The sequence below is a fragment of the Oncorhynchus mykiss genome, chromosome 7 (assembly GCF_013265735.2).
Source record: "Oncorhynchus mykiss isolate Arlee chromosome 7, USDA_OmykA_1.1, whole genome shotgun sequence".
NCBI classification, from domain to species: Eukaryota; Metazoa; Chordata; class Actinopteri; order Salmoniformes; family Salmonidae; genus Oncorhynchus; species Oncorhynchus mykiss.
In genome coordinates this window covers 21023833-21046121 of record NC_048571.1, presented here as the reverse complement: position 1 = coordinate 21046121, position 22289 = coordinate 21023833, and the positions used below count along the sequence as shown (strand labels likewise).

At 43.1% G+C, this 22289-nt stretch overlaps 1 protein-coding gene across 1 annotated transcript; it reads right to left on the bottom strand.

Moving 5' to 3' along the window:
* Nucleotides 1–1189: 1189 nt before the first annotated feature.
* On the bottom strand, nucleotides 1190–12252 carry LOC110527479 (E3 ubiquitin-protein ligase MARCHF7). The gene is made up of 11 exons (XM_021608763.2): nucleotides 12114–12252; nucleotides 7635–7818; nucleotides 6327–6476; nucleotides 5424–5595; nucleotides 4934–5113; nucleotides 3643–4768; nucleotides 3238–3407; nucleotides 3031–3134; nucleotides 2665–2766; nucleotides 2399–2447; nucleotides 1190–1925 (listed from the first exon to the last, which is right to left on the bottom strand). The coding sequence occupies exons 2-11, from the start codon at nucleotides 7806–7808 to the stop codon at nucleotides 1831–1833; spliced, it is 2322 nt and encodes a 773-aa protein (XP_021464438.2). The 5' UTR covers nucleotides 7809–7818; nucleotides 12114–12252; the 3' UTR covers nucleotides 1190–1830.
* Nucleotides 12253–22289: the final 10037 nt, after the last annotated feature.

Here is a 22289-nt window from a genome sequence, read left to right as displayed (position 1 = left end):
GGACACAAGGAATCGAGAAAGGAATAATTAAAGAAAGCTCTGGAATTCTGCAAAGGAGCTTCCCTAATTCAGGCTGGGATTCAATCCAAGGCGCTACAGAGTTGTTCTACAACTTGGATTAAATCCCTGCCTCAATCAAGGGTCACGTTCCCCTGCTCAAACATTGCATGCGTTAACCAATGGTTCCGTGCCACATCAACTGTGTAGCCGGGCACCAGACTGCTAGAACATGTGGTTAGCCGTTACGTGGAAACCCGATCCAGGCATGTAAGATCTGGTATGCATCCACAACATCTGAGCAGAGGAACATTACCTTGTGATGAGGGAAGCTCTGACTTACTGAACTAATGTGATTGGTTGGATGAAAGCTCAGTGGGCAGAGTATACAGATGCATGTATAAAAAAAGGTTGGTAGGTTGGAGGGCATTACATACAGGTTGTGACCTGCAAAGTTAGTTGTTCAAATCCCAATTGTGACTCGTTTCCAACCATACCGAACATTAAACAAATTACATGTCTAATCTAACTTTGATTGAACAACTTCAAAATCTGTCAACGCAGATGGTGCCATCCACACCCCTAGTGCAGCGGACAAGACACTGGGATAGGGACCAGGTCACAGGTTCAAATCTTGCCAATAACACTTCACAAAAAAAAAGATTTATGGGAGATTGTCAATTGGTTTCGCTCAACTACCTAGTCCAGGCAACAAATGGACTTTAATGAAATGAGACAACGCCACTAACACACACAAATTACATTTACAGGAGGAATCCCAAAATGTATAAAGTGGCAAAAACATTTAGCTAGTTGTGCCAGACATTTTTATAAAGATGACTAGTGTATCATTTAAACGTCCGCATGCTTTTAACCTTAAAAAATCTGAAGGGGGTGAGGCAGATTACAAAACTCGTCTCAGTAGGATACACCTAAGTATCCTCGGCTAGAGGCGGCTATCGAGCAAATTCCTCCATTAAACTATTAACGAATTGCCACTTCTACATATGGTGACCACTTACCGGGTCAGAGAAGAGGGTGGAGTTTACCTCAATTGAGAATCTTCCCGTCTTCTTTTTAAATCATAAAAGGTTTTTGAGCAACAGTTATTGAAATTGCTTACACATTAACAGATTTTTAACTTCATTGTCCTTGTTCAGTTTTGTTGAATGAAATGTTGCCTGCAAACACATGTACATTCAAAACTTTATTGCAACAATTAAATGAAAACAAGTTTCAGAGCCAAGCAAAATAGCATTTTCATACCGCAAACATTGAAAACAGACAAAAACAGAACAAACTGTCAATTATTGAGCTGTAAACAGTAAAGGGAATAATTTGCCACTTTTTGATATAATCTTCCCTAAACAGCCCTTTCCTTTCTCCCAACCCGCTAAACTAATGAACCAGTGTTGTGTTTGGGAGCTTTTTCAATTTCTCTCTTTTTTTAATTTTACACAATATCTCACCACGGTGGCCGGATCTGCTTTTGTAGATCAGGAAACAGTTAAAGCACTCGTGGTATCACAGTTCAAAAAGACATCTTGCATTTTAACGGAATAAAGCTCAAATCTGGAGACCTTGAGGGGGGGGGGGGTATAAAGCATTTCCTCACCTCGGTCCACTTCAAAGTCAGTCTGCATATCTATGACATCGTCACCTCTACGTCAGGAGTGACTTCCCATCTACTTGGCATTGGCTTTAAAGAAAATCTCACAAGCCATTGCACTCAGTAAAATCACACAAGATGAAACAGAATGGGTTGCTACTAGCTGGTAACACCTTCAATTCTTCTGCTTGCCCCCCCATCTATTTTTCCTTATCCCCCGTCGGTCAATTGTACTCCTCTTCCAGGTCTTCATCGAGGTCACAGAAATCGATTGACGGCCGAGTATCAACCACCTCTTCGTCCGATTCCCCATAAGAGCCTGCAGCGGAGGGAAAAATTATCAGTCAAATCGGACACTAGTCTATTTCATTATTTATTTTTGAATAAACAGCTGCAAAAGGTATCTTTTAGTTTAGAAAGTGTTCAAAAAGGTAAAATAGTAAGACCATTTAATTGTCGGTGATGAATACTGCAGTGCATTTCAAACCATCTAATAACCTCTACGGAGAGGACCTTCTGCATAGCTAACTGAAGGGTAATTATCCACAGCAGTGTTGCTGGGCAACAAAAATATGTGCAGAGTTCACCATGCTACATGTAGAAATGCTTTTGTCCTTTCACACGTATGGGCCTTTAACATCAGAGAAGGTCAATATAATCAAATACTTACCCATCAATTCATAAACAGTAGTGGGGGGGGGGGGGGGGGGGGGGGGTAGTTTTACCAACAGCCTCATATCAAGTTACTAAAACGTATACACAGCATTGGGGAGAAATTATTCAAGAACGTACTTTCAAGATTGTCCATGTGTTCGTGAAGGGTTCTCGCCAGGTTGAAAAACTGAGCGAAAGAGGGGGAAAATGTTTTTTAAAAAAACACTGAATCCTACTACATTTGAATTAAGTATTTTTCCACACCCCGATACAATAGTAAGTGAATTATACGGCCAAAGAAGAACCTGGGGCTTAACATTCAAGATGACTTCTGAGCCCAGTGTAAAATTCATGAGGTTTAGAATTGGTTGTGCATGGTGTCGACTGTAGGCGTGGGCTCTTACCCCGGCGTCGTTGGCAGCTCCTAGCACATCAGAGAACCTCTGCTCACACAGGTGAAGCAACACCACCAGGTAAAGGCCACAGCTGATGAACTCGTACTCAGACTGGACAGAAAGGGAACGAGTGTAAGGAAGCGGTCACTGAAAGCTGCAGATATGCGTTAAGCTCAAGTTAAGACTGGATCCCAGGAGGTTAAACCTTAACGTTTCACAGAACAGTTGTTTTTAGTGTCCCTTTCTGGTATTCTACAGTTGAATGAGCAGCACAGGAGGGATATTCTGCGGAATGTTTCCCCGTTCACAGTCTTAACAGTTAGATAATGGCTGACTAGGAGGTGACTGTCTGGGGTTAACTGAGCGTCCCCTCACCTTCTCATGAGTCCTGTGTAGCTCGTTGATGTCAAAGTTCTCAATGTTCAGGTGCAGCTTTTCTTTGCACAGCTCACACGTGGTGAGGGCATCCAGATTCGTGCCTGGACAAGAGAGGGAAAGACGGCAAGAATGTGCGATAAATGCAGAATACACAGAGGGGAAGAAATCATTCGTTGAGGTCAGAGAGAGAGAAATAAATCTTACCAGAGCTGATTTTGGAACGCAGCCACTTCTTGATGCAGTCCTGGTGAACATACTGCAGGCTGCCTGTGCAGCGGCAGGGCTCGATCAGAGGGTTGGAGGGAGACTCCTCACCCATTTGGCAAATACGACACAGGTCCCCTTCCTCCTCGTCAGAGTCCTCCAACAGCAGGCTACAGGGGAGAGCGAGAGAAAGAAAACTGTAAATAAACCTATCAACCATTCAAAAATCGGAGAAATGACTGAGTAAAATAATTAAAGCGGTGGTCCATCCAAAAGAGGCATTTAAATGACAAGACGAGCGTAGCCACAATAAAGACGATGGACAACACATGGACAGTGCTATGTACAACAGGGGGTGGGACACAAGCATGCAGGTTCAGCCCACTCCCCAGTCAGCATCCCCACCTCTCCTGGATCTTCCTCAGTCTCTCAGGGTCTCTGGAGGAGGTGGGCTTCTCCTGGCCCTCCGGTTGGCTCCTGGCGGCGCCCGTCATGTCCACGGCGATCATGACGTTGTCGTGGACGCGGAACAGCGGGCTGCTCATGAACCTCGCCAAACGCTGACTACTCCCCGCCATGTCTCTCAACTCTTCCTGTAGGGCGGCGCTAGCGCCCATCGTCCCCGAGGCTGCTGCTGCAACTTCCTCTTCGTCTTCCTCATCATCCTCGGGGGAGTCTCTCCTCCTGAGGGGGAACTGGGTACCACGGTAATCCTCGTCGGCGCCGGATGCCAGGCGAGCGCTTTCGTCCCGTCCTTCTCTTCTACGGCGGGAGAAGAGAGGAGTGCAGCGGGTCTGGATGGAAGACGACAGCCAGGAGGAACCTGAAGTACTACTTCCAACACCACTGGTGCTGCCCCCTCTCCAGGCCTCCAGGCCACGCTGGGTCTGACCTTCCTGGACCGGGGACAGGCCCTGTCTGCGACGCCTCAAGAAGGCAAAGGCCTGAGCCGCGTCAGAGCCTCTGGGAACGGGTTCCACACTCACGGGCCGGACGCTCTCCTCGCTGGTAGCCACGGGTGTGTGGCTGGGGACTTCAACGACAGGGCTGTCCTCGGCCGAGTCGAAGGAGCGGGAGGTGGAGCCAGAGCTGGAGCCACTGGAGTCCTGGCTGGAGCGCCGAGAGAAGAGGCGGGAGAGGAGACGGCGGGTGGAGCGACGTCCATCGGATGCCTCGCCACCCTCTGGGGTTGTCCTGGGGGTGGTGGTTGGCGCGGAGGGAGGGGGGCTGGAGTCCCGGGCCTCCCGTCTTGCTGAGGGGGTTGTGTACCAAGACGAGGGGCGAGAGGAGACGGAGGCTCCTAGAGTGGGCTCTGGGCTCTCAGTGGGTTCCTTGGTGGTGCGGAAGGTAGAGGTGGTCAGGGAGTGGCCGGTGGTCCGGGAGGTGGTGGAGTCCCGGGCCAGTGGGAAGCGCTGGTAAGTGGAAGAGAGGTGGCGACTGAGGGAGCTGCTCTCCCTGCTAGAGGAAGAGTAGAGGGTCTCCTTGGGCCGGGCCCCCTGGGCATAGGTGGAGGTCACACGGTCTGGCCGGTCTAAAACAAATGTCCACATTAGCGGTTGCATGCGTGTCAGTATTATGTTTGCGTGCGAGTATGTAGCGGTTTCAGTTTTATGATTGAATGTGCGCGTAAATGTGTCAATAGATGTGTAACACAACGCACACAAATGAGTCACTATGTGTGAGTGTAAGAACATACACAGGGATGAGCTGAGTCCAGAGCTCCTATAGCTGGTGTCAGCCTCACTAGACAGACTCCTCCCCTCAGTCCTCTTCTCCAGCTCCCTTCTGGACCACAGGGGCTCTGAGGAGGAAGAGGAGGAGGAAGAAGAGGAGGACGACCTGGACAGAGGCCGGTACGACTTCCACGACGACGAATCTAAAACACAAGGTGCCAGTTTGTTATTCAGCTGCATGATAGAAAAGATAAGTTGGCTAAACCACGACAGGAATCATTAAGATGCTTAATCAATGTTTAACTGAAGATGTAATATCATTATTATCACTCAAAGCAATGGTAATGATTTTAGGCATGATTATCACAAGACCTGCGCTCATCAAGTGTATGGAAACAGCAGTATATTTAAAGGAAAAGTTCACTTAAAAAAAACATTTGCCAGGTATTTTCATACATTAAAAAGGGCTCAAGGAAAGAGACTGAACTCTCCCTTGAACCAGGGGTCAGATACCAGTGTCTCTGAGGATACTGCTGGAGTAGGAGGAGCCAGTCACAGAGGAGGAGGGGCTTCTTGTATATGCAGCTCTGTTGGTATAGGACAGTTTGACCCGTTTGGTATCCCCATCATCAGTTGTGTTGCTGAGAAGTCCTGAGTACGTCCCCAGTCTTCGCTCTGAATCAGTCTGATAAAACAACCCACAGAATACCATCACATGAATCAAAATGGGCTTGAACGGCACTTTGAACTTGAAACCGCTCATCAGTAATATCACTATCAAAAAGGCAAAAGGCAAACTGTTTAATCCCCAAGTCTATTGACGCACGTGTAATCTAAGTCACAATTTAAAACAAATCACCATCAAAATCTGTCAGTTTATGTTAGCGACAGCATTGGCTGCATCTCAATCCACCATATCCGCCTAGGCTGCGGTGGAAGGTGGCAGAGCTACAGTGGTGTTGGTCACAGACCATGAGACATCCCCGAAAAACATATATAAATAGGTCTTCTCACTAAACATAGCGTCCAAACTAGGGGAGACTGAAACAATGGTGTTCTCAGTTTTGCTCTTCGACCCCCATGAGTGCCACGGGACTCATCTGAAGGTAAGGGGTTAAATATATATATATCTCCCAGATATAGGACAGGCACTTCAAAACCTTAATCCTTACCATACATTTTTTTGACCATCTTGCCATTCATAAAAATGTTTTATTTAATTTGTTTCTATGGGCTATAATAGTATAGGCCAAATTCTATATTTTATCCAATATATATATTTTTAATTGATAGCTAAAGTGATCCTAAAATTCTAAATCAAATAGCTAAATGATTCACGGTATGACCATGCTAAAACAATTCCATATATTAGCTTAGTGCCCTGATGAACAAGATCCCGTTCTATCGTGAGTTTACCGGTTTGCTGCGGCTGCTCAGTGAGGACTCGGCCCAGGAGCGATCGTAGGAGACCGAGGAGGTGGTCAGAGGGGATTTCCAGCTGGAGTGGCGGCTGTCAGAGCTACTGTAGTCCCTGGTCGAGCTGAGGAACCGAGAGCTCGGAGACACCAGGAGTGTGAAAACACAGGGAGCGCAAGTCAATACGTGGAGAAATGTAGGGTAGCTGACATGGTACAAATCCAAGATCACCACAAACAGGAAAAGAGTGGGAAAACAGTTCATATCCAAGCAGTGTTTCCCCTAGGATTTACATCAGCAGCGATGGCAAAGTCAGCATTGTAGTGGGCGTAGCCAATGGTATAAGACCAAAAATTGTAAAAGCCCTCAAAGACAATTTAGCTGTAAAATTGTTTTTAATTACACACTAAAAATGATATTCATATTCATGCTACACATTGAGCCGAGATCCATTTTTAAAGCTTCCTGCAATTCTGCACATTCATGGCTTCTGCCGTGTTCAAAATCAATGGGTGCCCCCTATTTTTTGGAGTTGCGGCAACGATTTAGCAGCAGAGGCTAACACTGCTAAATTAATATAGGGGAAACACTGCAGAGCATTTGTCTAAATATCCTACATTATTCCTACATTCTTTCATGCTAGATAGATAATTATAATGGCATAATATTTCACATAATAACATTGATCTTTTTTTCAGAACATCACATGCCGTCAAAAGTACTCCAAAATGTTTACAGCCTTCTGTAATTCTACTTAAAGATGTCTGCGAACGTGTCAATTAAGGCACTTGTTTATTGTGCATTTGAGCCGGGCCCAGGACTCTTCTGGAAGAGTAGTCAAATAGACAGACAGCCCCAGTAGTAACTTTATCTAATGGCACAGTCCTTGACAGGACAGGCGGGCTGAAAAACACACGGGCAGGAATCTAGGCTGGCCTATAAAAAGCCCCAGCTAAAGTACACAGATACCTTCACTGCTTCTGAACACGGCTAGCTAGCCAAATAGAGAAGAGGATTGGAACCAAGAGGCAGAGCTACAGTCCCTTAGTCAGATGGCAGCAGAGAAAGCCTGATTCTTGGGGGGAGAAAATAATGACCCCACACGACTGCCTTTATTTTAAAGAGAACATTGGTCGTCATGAAAACAGGCTAAACTTGTCCCAACTGCCTAGCCTTATCCTTCCTTTGTTTATAAACATATTTGAAGAGTTATTGTTAACCGGCAGAATTTTTAGGAATACGAAATGACATTTAGGGTCAGCAAATGTATGTGACCTGCCACTTTCTCCCTCTCATACAGTTCAGTACCTGGTGGTCGAGGTCAGGTTTAAGGGGTGTGGCCCTGGTGAATCGATCACTGTTCAGGACACTGGTTCTTCCATAGAGTCTGCTGGAACCCAGGGAGGAGGGGGAAGAGGATGAAGAATAAGACGACGTGGTGCCGGACACCGTAAAGGGCAGCCGACGAGGCTTGGAATCCATCACTGATTGGCTGTGGAAAGAGATTAGAAAAGCCCAGATGTAAGAAAAAATGTAAATCAAACATTGTACAAAGAAGTGGAGTACGGTAGGCTTAGACATAGTCCAGTGTTATTTAGTACACAAGCGCTAGACTGATGTAGGCTACAGCAGGGGTTCCAAAAATTTTTCCCACTCAGGCCCCACTTCCAGCATTGAACATCATGCGAAAAACCATGGATAACATACGATCATAGATTCATTTTAGACCACACAAGCTTACAAACAATTACAATGGCAAAGTCACGATAATGGCTTCAGATCAAAGTCTAGGTTGAAACCGAAGGGAGAAAGGGTCTTACAACCTAGCTAAAATAAATATATATATATATATTTTTTTTTTAAAGAGTTGACATTGACTAGTTGATCTGCACATTTCTGACAAACTATAAAATAGCTCTATGGTAGGTATTTATTATGGATCCCCATCAGCTGCCAAGGCAGCAGCTACTCTTCCTGGAGTCTGGCAAAATTAAGGCAGTTTTATCCCCTCCCCAATTTCTCTCGTCTCATTGCTGCAACTCCAACGGGCTCTGGAGGCGAAGGTAGAGTCATGCATCCTCAGAAACATGACCCATCAAACCACCCTTCTTAATTAGAGGTCAACCGATTAATCGAAATGGACGATTAATTAGGGCCGATTTCAAGTTTTCTTAACAATCGGAAATCGGTATTTTTGGACACCTTTATTTAACTAGGCAAGTCAGTTAAGAACACATTCTTATTTTCAATGACGGCCTAGGAACAGTGGGTTAACTGCCTTGTTCAGGGGCAGAAAGACAGATTTTCACCTTGTCAGCTCGGGGGATCCAATCTTGTAACCTTACAGTTAACTAGTTCAACGTAATAACAACCTGCCTCTCTCTTGTTGTACTCCACAAGGAGACTGCCTGTTACGCGAATGCAGTAAGCCAAGGTAAGTTGCTAGCTAGTTAAACTTATCTTATAAAAACAATCATAATCACTAGTTAACTACACACGGTTGATATTACTAGATATTATCTAGCGTGTCCTGCGTTGCATATAATCTGACTGAGCATACAAGTATCTAAGTATCTGACTGAGCGTAAACATTCATTCAAACAGCACTTTCGTGCGTTTTGCCAGCAGCTCTTCGTTGTACGTCAAGCATTGCGCTGTTCATGACTTCAAGCCTATCAACTCCCGAGATGAGGCTGGTGTAACCGAAGTGAAATGGCTAGCTAGTTAGCGTGCGCTAATAGCGTTTCAAACGTCACTCGCTCTGAGCCTTGGAGTAGTTGTTCCCCTTGCTCTGCATGGGTAACGCTGCTTCGAGGGTGGCTGTTGTCGTTGTGTTCCTGGTTTGAGCCCGGGGAGGAGTGACAAGAGGGATGGAAGCTATACTTACACTGGCAATACTAAAGTGCCTATAAGAACATCCAATAGTCAAAGGTTAATGAAATACAAATGGTATAGAGGGAAATAGTCATATAATTCCTATAACTACAACCTAAAACTTCTTACCTGGGAATATTGAAGACTCATGTTAAAAGGAACCACCAGCTTTCATATGTTCTCATGTTCTGAGCAAGGAACTTAAATGTTAGCTTTCTTACATAACACATATTGCACTTTTACTTTCTTCTCCAACACTTTGTTTTTGCATTATTTAAACCAAATTGAACACGTTTCAGTATTTGAGGCTAAATTGATTTTATTGATGCATTATATTAAGTTAGTGTTTATTCAGTATTGTTTTAATTGTCTTTACAACAAATAAACAACTTTTTTTAATTTGGCCGATTAATCGGTATCGGCTTTTTTGGTCCTCCAATAATCTGTATCGAAAAATCATAATCGGTTGACCTCTATTCTTAACACACACCTGCTTAACCCGGAAGCCAGCCGCAGCAATGTGTCGGAGGAAACACCCTTCACCTGACGACCGAGGTCAGCCTGCAGGCACCCGGCCCACATAAAGGCGGCGCTAGAGCGCGGTGAGCCAAGTCAAGCTGCCCCGGCCAAACCCTCCCCTAACCCGGACGACGCTGGGCCAATTGTGCGCCACCCTACGGGACTCCCGAGCATGGCCGGTTGTGATACAGCCGGGATCAAACCCGGGTCTGTAGTGACACCTCTAGCACTGCGTCACTCGGGAGGCAGCAGTTATTCATTTTTGAAAAACATTACAATACATTAACAACAGATTTCACAACATATTAAGTATGCAATGACAAGAGGAAAACTGATTACGCACTACACAATTTCGAAACTGCACCTTGTCCATTCTCCTATTACAACCTTTAAGAGTAAGTTGAAAACCTTCCTGAGTTACTTAAAATAAAAATAAATAAAGTGGGAACCAAGTCAATAGGAGTTCAATGTCCTGACCCAACCCTACCTTACTTATTGCTAAAACCTTCGGTGCTGGTTCCACCCAACCCTAAGGCTAGGCTAAATGTGATTTAACCACAACAAGCTAAGACGAGATAGACCTAGCAGTGTTTTGAAACTGCAATCGTAAAGACCAGACTGAAGAGTCAGGGAATCTCCTAATCTGATAAGAACCCAACAGTCAGGAGAAGGGGTTGGCTGTTCGCTGAGGCAGCAGAAGGGTGACAGTGTACAAGACACAGTCAAACTGTTCAGAAGCAGCAGCTTCTTGGCACCTAACCCCCACACCTGTCCTTGGATCACTGTTATTACATCCCAAATGGCACCCTATTCAGTGCACTACATAGGCATTAGGGTGCCATTTGGTACACACTGTCACAGCCATTTGATGGTGACATTTCCTGAGGAATGACAGAGCAGCAGGGGGGCTGTGCAGGCCAGGTCAGGCCTTGCACCACGAGAGTCACTGCAGGGTAATTTATTAAAAAGGTACATTCCTCTGGTTTACATGGATCACAGCACCCATACGGGGATAGGAGAACCAGAGAGAAGAAACCTGTCCATCTCCTTACAAAGCCCCACCCCCTCAACTGTTTGGGAAAGGTTCCTAACAGTAAACTTCAAGTGTTTATTTTGTATTGCACCTAGGCTATCTCCTTTGGTAGCCTACAGTTGTAGCTTAGAAATACTATTTTAATACATTATATTTATGCTCCTGATTTAACCCAGTGCGATTGTGGCTTCTCTCAATCACACTCATGAGGCATGTGTGGTGCTAAACTTAACCATCAGGAATGCTGATGTGTACATGAGGGAAGTTGCTAGGTAAGGCTGATAATCTGCACACAAGATAACAAAACGTGCTTCTCTACTGTTAATATTTATTGGCACAATAGTAACACGTTCGGTCAAGCTCTGCAAAACTGGAAGAGTGAATTTTAAATTCGGCATCAGAAGTTTAGTTTTTTTCAAAAACATTTTGTTTTGAGAATGTGGCTTGGCTGCTCTTCCTGATTCAGACATGGCCATGAATGCATTAGCTGTTTTTTCCTCGACCAGTCAAGGCCAGTTATTTTTCCTTCTCCATCTACCAGATCTGCAGCAATAAACTATAGTTTAGGTACCTTTGCATAGATCGAGAACAAGACAAGTCTTATTAATGCAACAGTTGAGCAAACCAGTGACACCTTAGCATCTCAGTCATGAATTGCAAGCTAGCCAACAATAGCTTCATGGCTAACGTTAGGTAACGTTAGCTGACTGTCACTAAAAGGCTACCCAAATAACCTGAACGACCTGTCAAAATGTCTGTTTCGCTGACCAGATGTCGAATGAGCTTGTCAGCTAGCTACCTACCGTTAACAATACTCATGGACATGTAAGCATGAAACATGCATGATCTCAAAGCCACACTGTCTGGGGCCAGCTAGTCACCCAAACGTGTTGTTGGCACGGCTTCGAAGTTCAACATGGATAAAGAAAAACAGCTTGCTAGCTAACGTTACCTACTTGGCTAAATAGCTAGCTAACGTCAGCCCACGACCACAAAGCATGCTAGGGCTACAGTTGCTAACTACCATCCTAGAACTATAAACCACTCGATTGAGGACATGTCAGTCATATCCACAAATAGGACATTTACGGGACACAAAAGACAGTGAATGCGATGAGACAATCTTGGTGGTTTAGCTGGTTAACGTTAAATAGCAAACGGTAGGTAGGCCTATTTTTTTTAATGCTGCTGTTGTTGATCATCCGTCCTGACATAACGTTAAGAAGCTAGCTAATCCATTTATTATATCAAAGGAATCAATTTAATCGTTGCCAAATTAAAATGTAAAACAATGTCGCTGGCTATAGCTAGAAACATCACTGATAAGGTGCTACTTTCGTGCAAACGCAGCACACTCTCACCTTTGCTTCCAAGCTTCGCTGCATTCAATGATGACGGCGTCTGTGTGTTGATATAGAGAAGGTCATGTGATTTACAATGCAATCAGACACCCAGAGAAAGTACATACAACTCAGGATGGTGATGGACAATGTACTCCAGCCAATAGAATATGAAAGACTGTACTTGTTCCGCCCCCCCCCCCCCCCCTTTTAATTGACGGTTGTGAATTATGATTGAAAGTACAGTATGATTGTGATAGTAATGAATTGATGATGATGTTGGTGAGTTAAGATTGACAGGATGGTTCTGATAATGAATTGATGATGATGATGATGATGATGATGTTGGTGAGTTACAATTGAAAGTATGATTGTGATAATACACTGAACACAAATATAAACGCAACATGTAAAGTGTTGGTCCCATGTTTCATGAGCAGAAATAAAATACCACAAAAATATTCCATACCACAAAAAGCTTATTTCTCTAAAATGTTGTGCACAAATTTGTTTACATCCCTGTTATTGAGCATTTCGACTTTGCCAAGATAATTCATCCACCTGACCATTTTGCTGATGTTAACATTGTGAACAGAGTGCCCCATGGTGGGGTTATGGTATGGGCAAGAATAAGCTATGGACAACGAACACAATTGCATTTATCAGTGGCAATTTGAATGCACAGAGATACTGTGATGAGATCATGAGGCCCACTGTCGTGCCATTCATCCGCTGATATCACCTCATGTTTCAGCATGATAATGCACGACCCCATGTCACAAGGATTCTTGGAAGCTGAAAATGTCCCAGTTCTTCCATGACCTGAATACTCACCAGACATGTCATCCAATGAGCATGTTTGGGATGCTCTGGATCGACGTGTTCAACAGCGTGTTCCAGTTCCTGCCAATATCCAGCAACTTCGCATAGCCATTGAAGTGCAGTGGGACAACGTTCCACAGGCCATAATCAACAACTCTATGCAAAGTAGATGTGTCGCACTGCATATGACAAATGGTGGTCAAACCAGATACGGACTGTTTTTCTGATCCACGCCCCTACCTTTTTTAAGGTACCTGTGACCAACGGATGCATATCTGTATTACCAGTCATGTGAAATCCATAGATTAGGGCCAAATGAATTTATTTCAATTTACTTATTTCCTTATGTGAACTCTAACTCAGTAAAATCTTTGAAATTGTTGCATGTTGTGTTTATATTTATGTTCAGTATAAACACACAATTATCTGGTTATTTTTGTTAAAAACAGTTTTGCAATGGTCAATAGTCTCAACAGAATCAACCTATATGTGAAGATGGCTATTTTCCGTCCTCCTCTTTAGATCGAACAGAGAGGATGAAAAACCGTATAATACATATCTATATTATATTATACAGTATATGATATAATAACCTACTTTGGTTTAAACTGTAATATATATAATTCATATTATGTCTCAAACCCAGCTGGTTCTGGTAAATTTAAAAAAAAAATGTACGTCCCCAAAAGCATATATATTTTTTTCAAATAATTTACCTCCACCCTCCTCGACTTCACAAGTCTAAAGAAGCCACTGATGATGATGGTGATGACGATTATGATGAAGGAGTCTATATGGATACATACTGAGCTAAGTGTTATGATAGTTGCTAATTTACCATTGATGATTCGGGCAGCGATTGCTACTACATCTCATGTCTCCCTAGTTTAATTGGGGTGGCCCGTAGCCTAGCGGTTAAGTGTGTTGGGCCAGTAACCGAATGATTGTTGGTTTGAATCCCTGAGACGGCAAGGTAGACAAACCTGCCATTATACCCTTGAGCAAGGTGGGTAACCCCCAACAACTGCTCCCTGGGTGCCGATTATGTGAAAGTTGATTAAGGGAGCCCTCAGCACCTCTCTGACTCAGAGGGGTTGAGTTAAATTTGAAACACACATTTTGGTTGAATGCATTCAGTTGTGCAACTGACTAGGTATCCCCCTTTCCCTAAATATTACGAAATGTAGGCCTAATGATTAATGCCCTCATGATGAACAGCAGGTATCACATTGTTCACAAAGTACTGTAGTTTAGACTATTATTTTATGCTGACAATCAGAAATTGTTTTGACAACCTAAAAAAATAAATGTAGTTATGTAGTAGATGGACTTAAGTAGCCTACCACAGCCATTGAAATAGAATCCGTACAACGGGTTAGTCTTAGATGTTCTATGGATTCTATTTCTATGACTAATATCACCATCTTTGTCCACACACACTCATGAGCTGTTCATAGGGATAGCCACTAGGGGGCGCATCATCTAACGTTTGAATCCAACCACGTTGTAAAACAGATTGTGCTCTTCTATTATTTGGATGTTACAGGCATGTTTGTTTTGTCACCAAGGTAATTAATGCCTTTGCCAACAGCTCTAATGAGCTGTATTTGAATAATTGACATAAAAGGTCTTGTAGACCTTCTAATGAAAAGAAGTCAAGGAAAAAATAAACCACAAGGTCAATACAGTACTTTTTTTTATTCATTTGCATTTATACGTTATGCATCCTTTGTACAATATGGTGCAATTAATTTAATGAATTGTTCATTAGAGTAAAGCCTCAGAATATTCCATTTAATTGTGACAATTTCAGATAATTCTCTCATTCTGAGATCTGTATTATTTTCCACTTAAAATAAATACATCTCAATGTAAACAATTCATTTTTGTTTGAAGAAAGTCCCACAGATGGTAAACCACGATGAGCTAAACAAGCTGGGTTGTGAACTGGAGGGTATGTGAAGGATAGTGTTGGAGGTCAGAGGTCAGGTGTTGGATGGAGGAGTGAACACGCTTAACCGTATTGCTTTACAACAGATGAATATGTAGAAGCCAAGGTCAACAAGATGCTCGACCAATACACCCCCATCCACAGAGTGTGCCATTATTACTAACTCCACGGGCCGATGGCGTGGCGATCAGTTCAGGTGTAAATCCAGCACAAGGCTAATAGCTTGAGGTCAAGGAGAGAGTGGTGCCTCAGATTAATGGCTGACAAAAAAGGACACATGACCTAGTGTCCTGATGAAGTGCAAGGCTCGATGAAATGGGTGGCTTTGGGGTGAGCCTCAATTGTATTTCCTTGATTCCTCACATCTTCCCCCTTTGTCTCCTTCTCAAAACACACAAGGTTCCTCCCCTCTGATCTTTATTATTCCAATGCGTTTCGAGAAGGAGGCAAGGAGAGAGGACGCAAGGAACTAAGGAAATATAATTGAAATTCACACCTAGTCTACCGTTGCGGCTGGTCTCAGCTCTTACTCTTCGATTCACGGCATCATGTGCTCTCCTCCGCCGATGTCGCTTATTGAACAACAAAATAACATTCCTTGTAGCCATTTTTCATTCATGTTTACTTTGAAAGGGGAGATGTTTTTTACATTTTCCATTGGGGGTATCAGCAAGTATTTTAGCATAGGAACATTTTAGATTGTGGGCATGTAGGCAAAAATATAATATAGAGCCCAGTGAGGAAACTTGATCCACACTGCTTCAGAGACACTGAGCTGTCACTCTCAATTTCTATCTCATCGAAGAGGGTAGTGGTCTAATAGCAGGCCAAATGTCTACTTTTCAACCAAGAGAGATAACGAGAAGGGAATAGGGCTACATGTATGTTGCGTTGCCAGTTCTAATCCTGCATAATCAATCAACCAATGTCTCACCAGACTCTCGGATATATCAAATGTTAGTTTGGTGCAAACTGCAACAAACTGTTACTGAGTTACAGAATGGTGCGCTATAGAAACACAAGCTAGATTATCAGTCTTAACGAGTGCTAGAGAGCCCTTAGACACAGACTAGCTCCAAGAATGTCTGGACTTCTCCAGCGGTGTAATCACAAAGGAATGCCCTTAGACATTTCTGCTTTTCCTCCACCACAGCCTTTCTTTCCCACGGCTGCTCCAGGTCTTGAGAATCTCTTGGCCCGCTACTTTCACTGACTCTGTTCCTGGAGGGACACACGTGAATATGCCACAAAGGGACCCTTTATTAGAGAAGAGCACTCCACGACCTCAGTGTGAACGGGGATCACAAAGGGTTTGAATATGCCTCAATTCTGAATCACCTTGAACTCGAAACATTAGCCCTGATGATGGAATGTTATAAGCGGTCCAAATAGGACATGTTGTTTCAAAGTTGTTAAAACATTAGGGACTTTTTAATTGGAAGGAATTACATAGATAGTGGTTAATTGAGAATAAATGACTTTATACTCCATTGATAATAATCTACACATTTGAAAGAAAAAAAAACCTAGAGAAACCCTATGGGATGAGATATCTTGTTTTCAAATGAATCCTTTGAGACGCCAAGTCATTACAATTACAAAGACAATGCACTTAAAACACTAATAAAGAAGCCCGCTGTAAGGTTTAAATGAAGCCACCCTGACAGCTAGGGGTCCTTTCATTTCAGCTTTCATTAGACTGTTTTAATAATTCAAGCAGTCAATCACACTTCATTACATGGAATCATAAGAAATCTTCGTCCGAGCTCAGAGGCCTCGAAAACAGTTAAATCCTTAGACATTTTTTCCCATCTTTATTCTCCCCAGACACATCGTGCCAGATGTCATCTACTTTAGCCTCTCCCTCTCTCAGTCCTTCTCCCCTGTCTCGTCCCTGCTGCTCTTTGTTCAGATGAGCTCTGTCTGAGAGGAGCGCACACACAAACACACACGCACACGCACACACCCACAGGAGTGATGATGTCACCGTTGTGATCATTACTGTAGTGTGTGTTGTGGCGGTGGCCTATTTTTGACCAGGCAGGCGTCGTGAAGGGCAGTCCAAACGTCTGCCTCAATGCTGCTGCCTCGAGGAGCAGCGACCTGCCACCATTAATTAATACACATACAGTGACACACCACCATTAGCACAACACAAGACTAAAGAAGCTCGGACACACAAGACTGTGTTCCAGGTCTGACATGGACGGTTAAGAGAGATTTTTTTCCTGTTGTTTTTGACAAAAGCCTACAGTTGAAAAGATGTGTGAGTAAATGATATCTAAGTTCAATAGTTAGAAATTCATCCTTCAGCAAAACACCAATGGAAAATAGGCTATAGGATATTTTTAGTCTATTACAAAGCTGTGAATATCACACATCTCTTTACTCTTTCCATGAAGGACAATATTGCAGTGGAGTAGCTGGAATGGCCATCTGACTAAGAGGTGAACTCCCACATGCCCTCGGGGATCAGCCAACTAGGAAAACATGATAGAGAAGAGACTGTAGAAAATGTGTGGTAATATCCAGACAAAAGGGGAGCTGTGAAACATGAGAACGTGAGGCTCGTTTTCTGTCGGAGATGAATGTTTCTCTCTCTTCTCCAAGGCTATTTCCTTCCATGTCTGGTGTCATCCATGTGGAAACATCCTGTAAGCAAAGGACAATGTTCCCACAGTCTATTCTGCCTCTGAGCTGATGAGTTTTTGTACTGTGTACGTCCAGAGAAATGCAGAGTATTTCTACATAGAGTAGAAGTTGAATGATGCACAGGAGACTGAATACTATCTAGGTCCCAGAAAAGAGCGTGAATAAAAGGTGTACATGTTGGAAATGAGGTGAAGTGGGCTGTGTGTGAGAAATTAATAGCCTCTCTAAGATGCGTTAAAATAGTGGTATAATCAACCTTGAAAACTAGCACAAAATGTCACAACAAAACCCTACTAGATCACAGTTTTATCTCGATTCTGAAATCCATGCCATGAAATGTCACATTTCATCCTCTTGAACACACTGTAAAAAATAGGTGCATGATGGGAATAAAATCCTCAACCTGCAGAATAAAAAAAATATATATATAATTTAAAAAATAAATATATATATATATATATATATATATAAAATAAACACAGCTTTGGTGAAGCAGTGTTCTAGTACAAAGAGACAGAGGAGAGACAAGATGGGATGGAGGAAGGGAGGGAGAGAGAGAGAGAGAGAGAGAGAGAGAGAGAGAGAGAGAGAGAGAGAGAGAGAAAGAGAGAGAGAGAGAGAGAGAGAGAAGGCTGCCAGTTTTGACAGAGATATTTCTGAAGACTGTATGGGTTTACAATATCCAGGGATTTAATGTTTAAAATGTGTTGGCCAAACAATAACTTAAATTCCCCCTAAAGGCTCTATCAAATGAAATTAGCTTTACAAACGTTGGCAAGCACTAAAGCGGAAAGCAAATCTCCCCGAAAATGGATCTGCTGTTCAAGGTTGTGTTTCTAACCCTCCCATGACAAACAACTATCTTATTTCTAGAGAAACAGAATATTGCAGGGTCTTCTTTTCTTGATAGATCCATATTCCACCAAATGTTTTCTCCATGTCAATCCTGCCAATGTTTTTCTTCCTCCTTTAGATAATTCACACTTTCTTCAGATAAAGTAACATACAACATTAGCATTTAAAACATAATTATACCTGGCCAAGGACTGTAGAAACCGTAGAAAAGGAAATGTACTGTCTCTGTAATTCCTGTCAGATCTAGTATGTTTGTCTTTCTCCATAATGAGTAGATGCCATGTAGACAAGAGGATATGACGTAGGCAGGTTGTAGAATTAGTGTCCTGTTAGTATGAGTGTACTATGTCATCTCTCTAGCTGAAAGCACGGTCTACCTAATGACAGATAAGACTCCCTGTCCACAAACATTCCCCAAACAAACAGCGTCTATTTTTACCTCTGTCCTGCACTTGCCTAAGGTAAACACAGAGTACATCCGAAATGGCACCCTTTTCCCTAAATAGTGCATTACCTTTGATAAGAGCCCCTGTCTCTGATTGAAAGGAGTGCACAGCATAGGGAATAGACCGTGTGGGCCCTGGTCAAAAGTAGTGCACTATAAAGGGAATAGGGTGCCATTTGGGATGCAGACATTGTCAGTTTTGAGTGCTTTTAGCAAATGGAAAACTGCTGACATCCAGTGGTATGTTTGCACACACATTTGGCCGGGTGAAGATGTGTTTTTATTTGATTCCGGGCCATTTTGCTGCTTCGCTGAGGTGATGGTGACATTTTGCCGTGATCTCATTCTCTCTGTGAAGAGATGCATCATTCTGAGGCCATGACTTGTTTCTTTACTTTCCTGGCACTAATGACTGCTTTCCCACAAAGGAAGCAGCAGCTCACCGAGTGTGTGTGTGTGTGTGCGCGTGTGTGCGTGTGTGTGTGTGTGTGTGTGTGTGTGTGTGTGTGTGTGTGTGTGTGTGTGTGTGTGTGTGCGTGCAAATGTCTTTCTCTCCCTCTGTCTCTCTCTCTTTCTCTCTGTCACCGTGTCACTCTCTCTCTCCCTCTCTTTCCCTCTCTCCCTGTACGACAGCGTATGAGAGTGTGTCTGAAATAATGAGTCATTCTTTACTAGGCTGCTATCCTGATGATTGTAAATGATTTCTCTCTACTGGATTACATCATGAAACGATTACAGCCTTATTCAATCAAACCTGGAAATCTGGAAAAACCCACATTCTGCCTGTGCCAAGAGGAAACATGTTTGAATGGATACAGATTAGTTTATGTTTGTTTTACCCAGTAAACATTGCTTTATTGAGCAACATGAATCCAAGTGTTTTTGACTTGTATCTGTGAATCCCTGTTACGTTGTTACAATGTTGTGAATAAGACCCTAAGAGTCTTTCTATCTACAGTATATTGTACCTGACCTTTCTCTTTCTTCTCTCTCCTATGAGTGACAGACGGTGTGATGGACGACTGAAAGCCTTTGCGGTGCCAAAAATACTCAAGACATAAAGGCATCTCATCTCTAACATCCTCTGACCCGCCTACTGTAGCCGGCCTTGTGCCCAGGTCAAGGGTTAATGCATTCTTCACTGTCACAATGAATTCCCATGAGCCACTTGTGGTAGTGTGGACTAGCATTGCTGCCTGCAGCTCCCAGTGTTCAAAAGTGGAGTGGTGTGCATCACTGGCTCTGGCTACCATTACATTATTGCAAACCCCTCTTAGCCAGTGGTTGGAAGACACTGATCAATAGCTCTGTTTTCATCTCGCTTAATTGCAGAATCTCATGACAGTGAATGAGTAGGTCTAAGCCACGGCATTGCTTGCAGCACAACACTAAGCTAGGAGAGTTGAGGGTTGAGCTTCGATGAATTTTCAAATCGTGTTTGTATGTTAATGCATTCATTAGATGTTTGAAATGCAAATGTGGATCTTAAAAAGGAATATTGTATGTAAACAACTTGTCTGACATAACTAATGTGTTATTATGTTCTTTATTGGTCCCTTGGTGTTACAACAATACAGTTCAATTCATTGACTTTCTTCATCGTTACGTTTCCCAATCAAACCAGTTCTAGGCTTACTGAAGATGTAGGCTATTGGAGGAATGTTACAAACGAGACAGAAATTAGCACGATAGAGCTAATAGATTTATGGCTCCTGTAAATTGATTTAATATGGTAGATTAAAAGCACCCCTAGTGTAGTACTGGTGGTGGACTTAAATGAAAGGAGTACAAGGTATCAACTGTGCTTGTCTGTATTGAAATAACACAATATTTATTTTATTTTTATTTAACCTTTATTTATCTAGGCAAGTCAGTTAAGAACAAATTCTTCTTTACAATGACGTCCCAGGAACGATAGGTTAACTGCCTTTTTCAGGGGCAGAAATATAAAGAGACTATTCTCTTAATTTCAGTTAGTGGCTATTTATTCATTCAGTGCCTTTATGTGGGGCATAACAAGAGGACTTTAATTCAATTATGTTGAAAGACAACCTTAGGGCCAGTTTTTCAGTTAGAGAGAAAGAGCGAGGACCTTGTTTTCAGCTCTCACAGAAAATGTGTGTCGTTGAAATTAAACTCCTCTGTGTTGCTGGAAGGTTTCTGTGTTTAATGGAAACCAGGAGGGAGTGAGTGGGGTTTAGTGTAAGCTACAGAGGAGATGAATCTGTATTCCCTGAATGTGTCTCAGGCTAAAATCAATAAATGCAATGCAAGCACAGCTCCCCGCTTCCCTCTCTCCTGATGGGTGTCCCTGTCTTTCCTTGGACTAATAGAACAATAATAATGAAATCCAAATCCCCACATTATAATTTGTTTTGCATCAGTCTCAGGAGAGATCTTCTTTAGCAGTTTATTTTAGTGGCTCATTATACTTCCTAATCAAGACATAGACAGACAACCTGTTTGCCCTTCCCCCACCCTCCCCTCTCTACCCTGAAGTGTGCTTGCTCGCATTGCGGTCATCGTGCTGGCACTTATTATGTTACAAGTGACCGAGGTAGGGACAACGTTCTCAGTGCGTGCAAAGAGGACCCAGCCAGGCTACCCGGGCAGGCAAAGAGTGCTTCTTCTTTTAATGATGCATCTCAGAGAGGTGCACATACACCCCTCTCCCTCCCATCCCTCCACCACCACTAGCACCCCACGTACCCGCCCCCCTGTGCTCTCTTTAACGAAGATTCTCCAATGCAATTAAGATTCCCTGCGTCTTGCTGCTACAGTATGAAAAAAACACAGCCACTGTCATTTCTCATGTCTTGTCAGTCCCTGGCTGCTGATGATGAAGCGGGGGAGGGATAATTTACCCGTTGCCACTGGCCACAGCACTGTGTGTGTGAGGAGCAACCAACCCCCATCTCAACAGGTAATGGAGAGGAGGGGGAGAAGGAAAATCAATGGCCAAAGAGCATGGAGAAGGAGCTTATAAAATGGCTTTACGTTTCAATAGCTGAATAAGGGCATTTGGTGGCCATCCTCTAAATTCAGCTAGGGGGGACTGTCCATGGACCTTCAGATTTCTTTTAACTGTGTTCATTGCCACGTGCTTGGTGCTTGTCCTTGAGTGTAGATGGGTTTTCCTTTAGAGACAGATTGTTATCGCAAATGATTTGCATTTAGGTGATTGCAATAGTCATTTCCGGTGTTTAGATAATGTTATGGTAATGCATCCTAGATATCACCTAATTGCAACTCCTTTAAACGAATGCTCTTTTCAAACTAACATTGAAAATCATGCACAATATTATTGGTATCTTGTGATACATAGGGATACATAGATATTGGCTTAAGTGACACAAAAGAAGCACTCTATTCTATTCTCATGTACTCATTTCATCCACTGAGTGGTTAGCATCTCTATGGTGAGAGGGTGCCCTTACAACAACAAAAACACATGGGGGGGAAAAACACATGT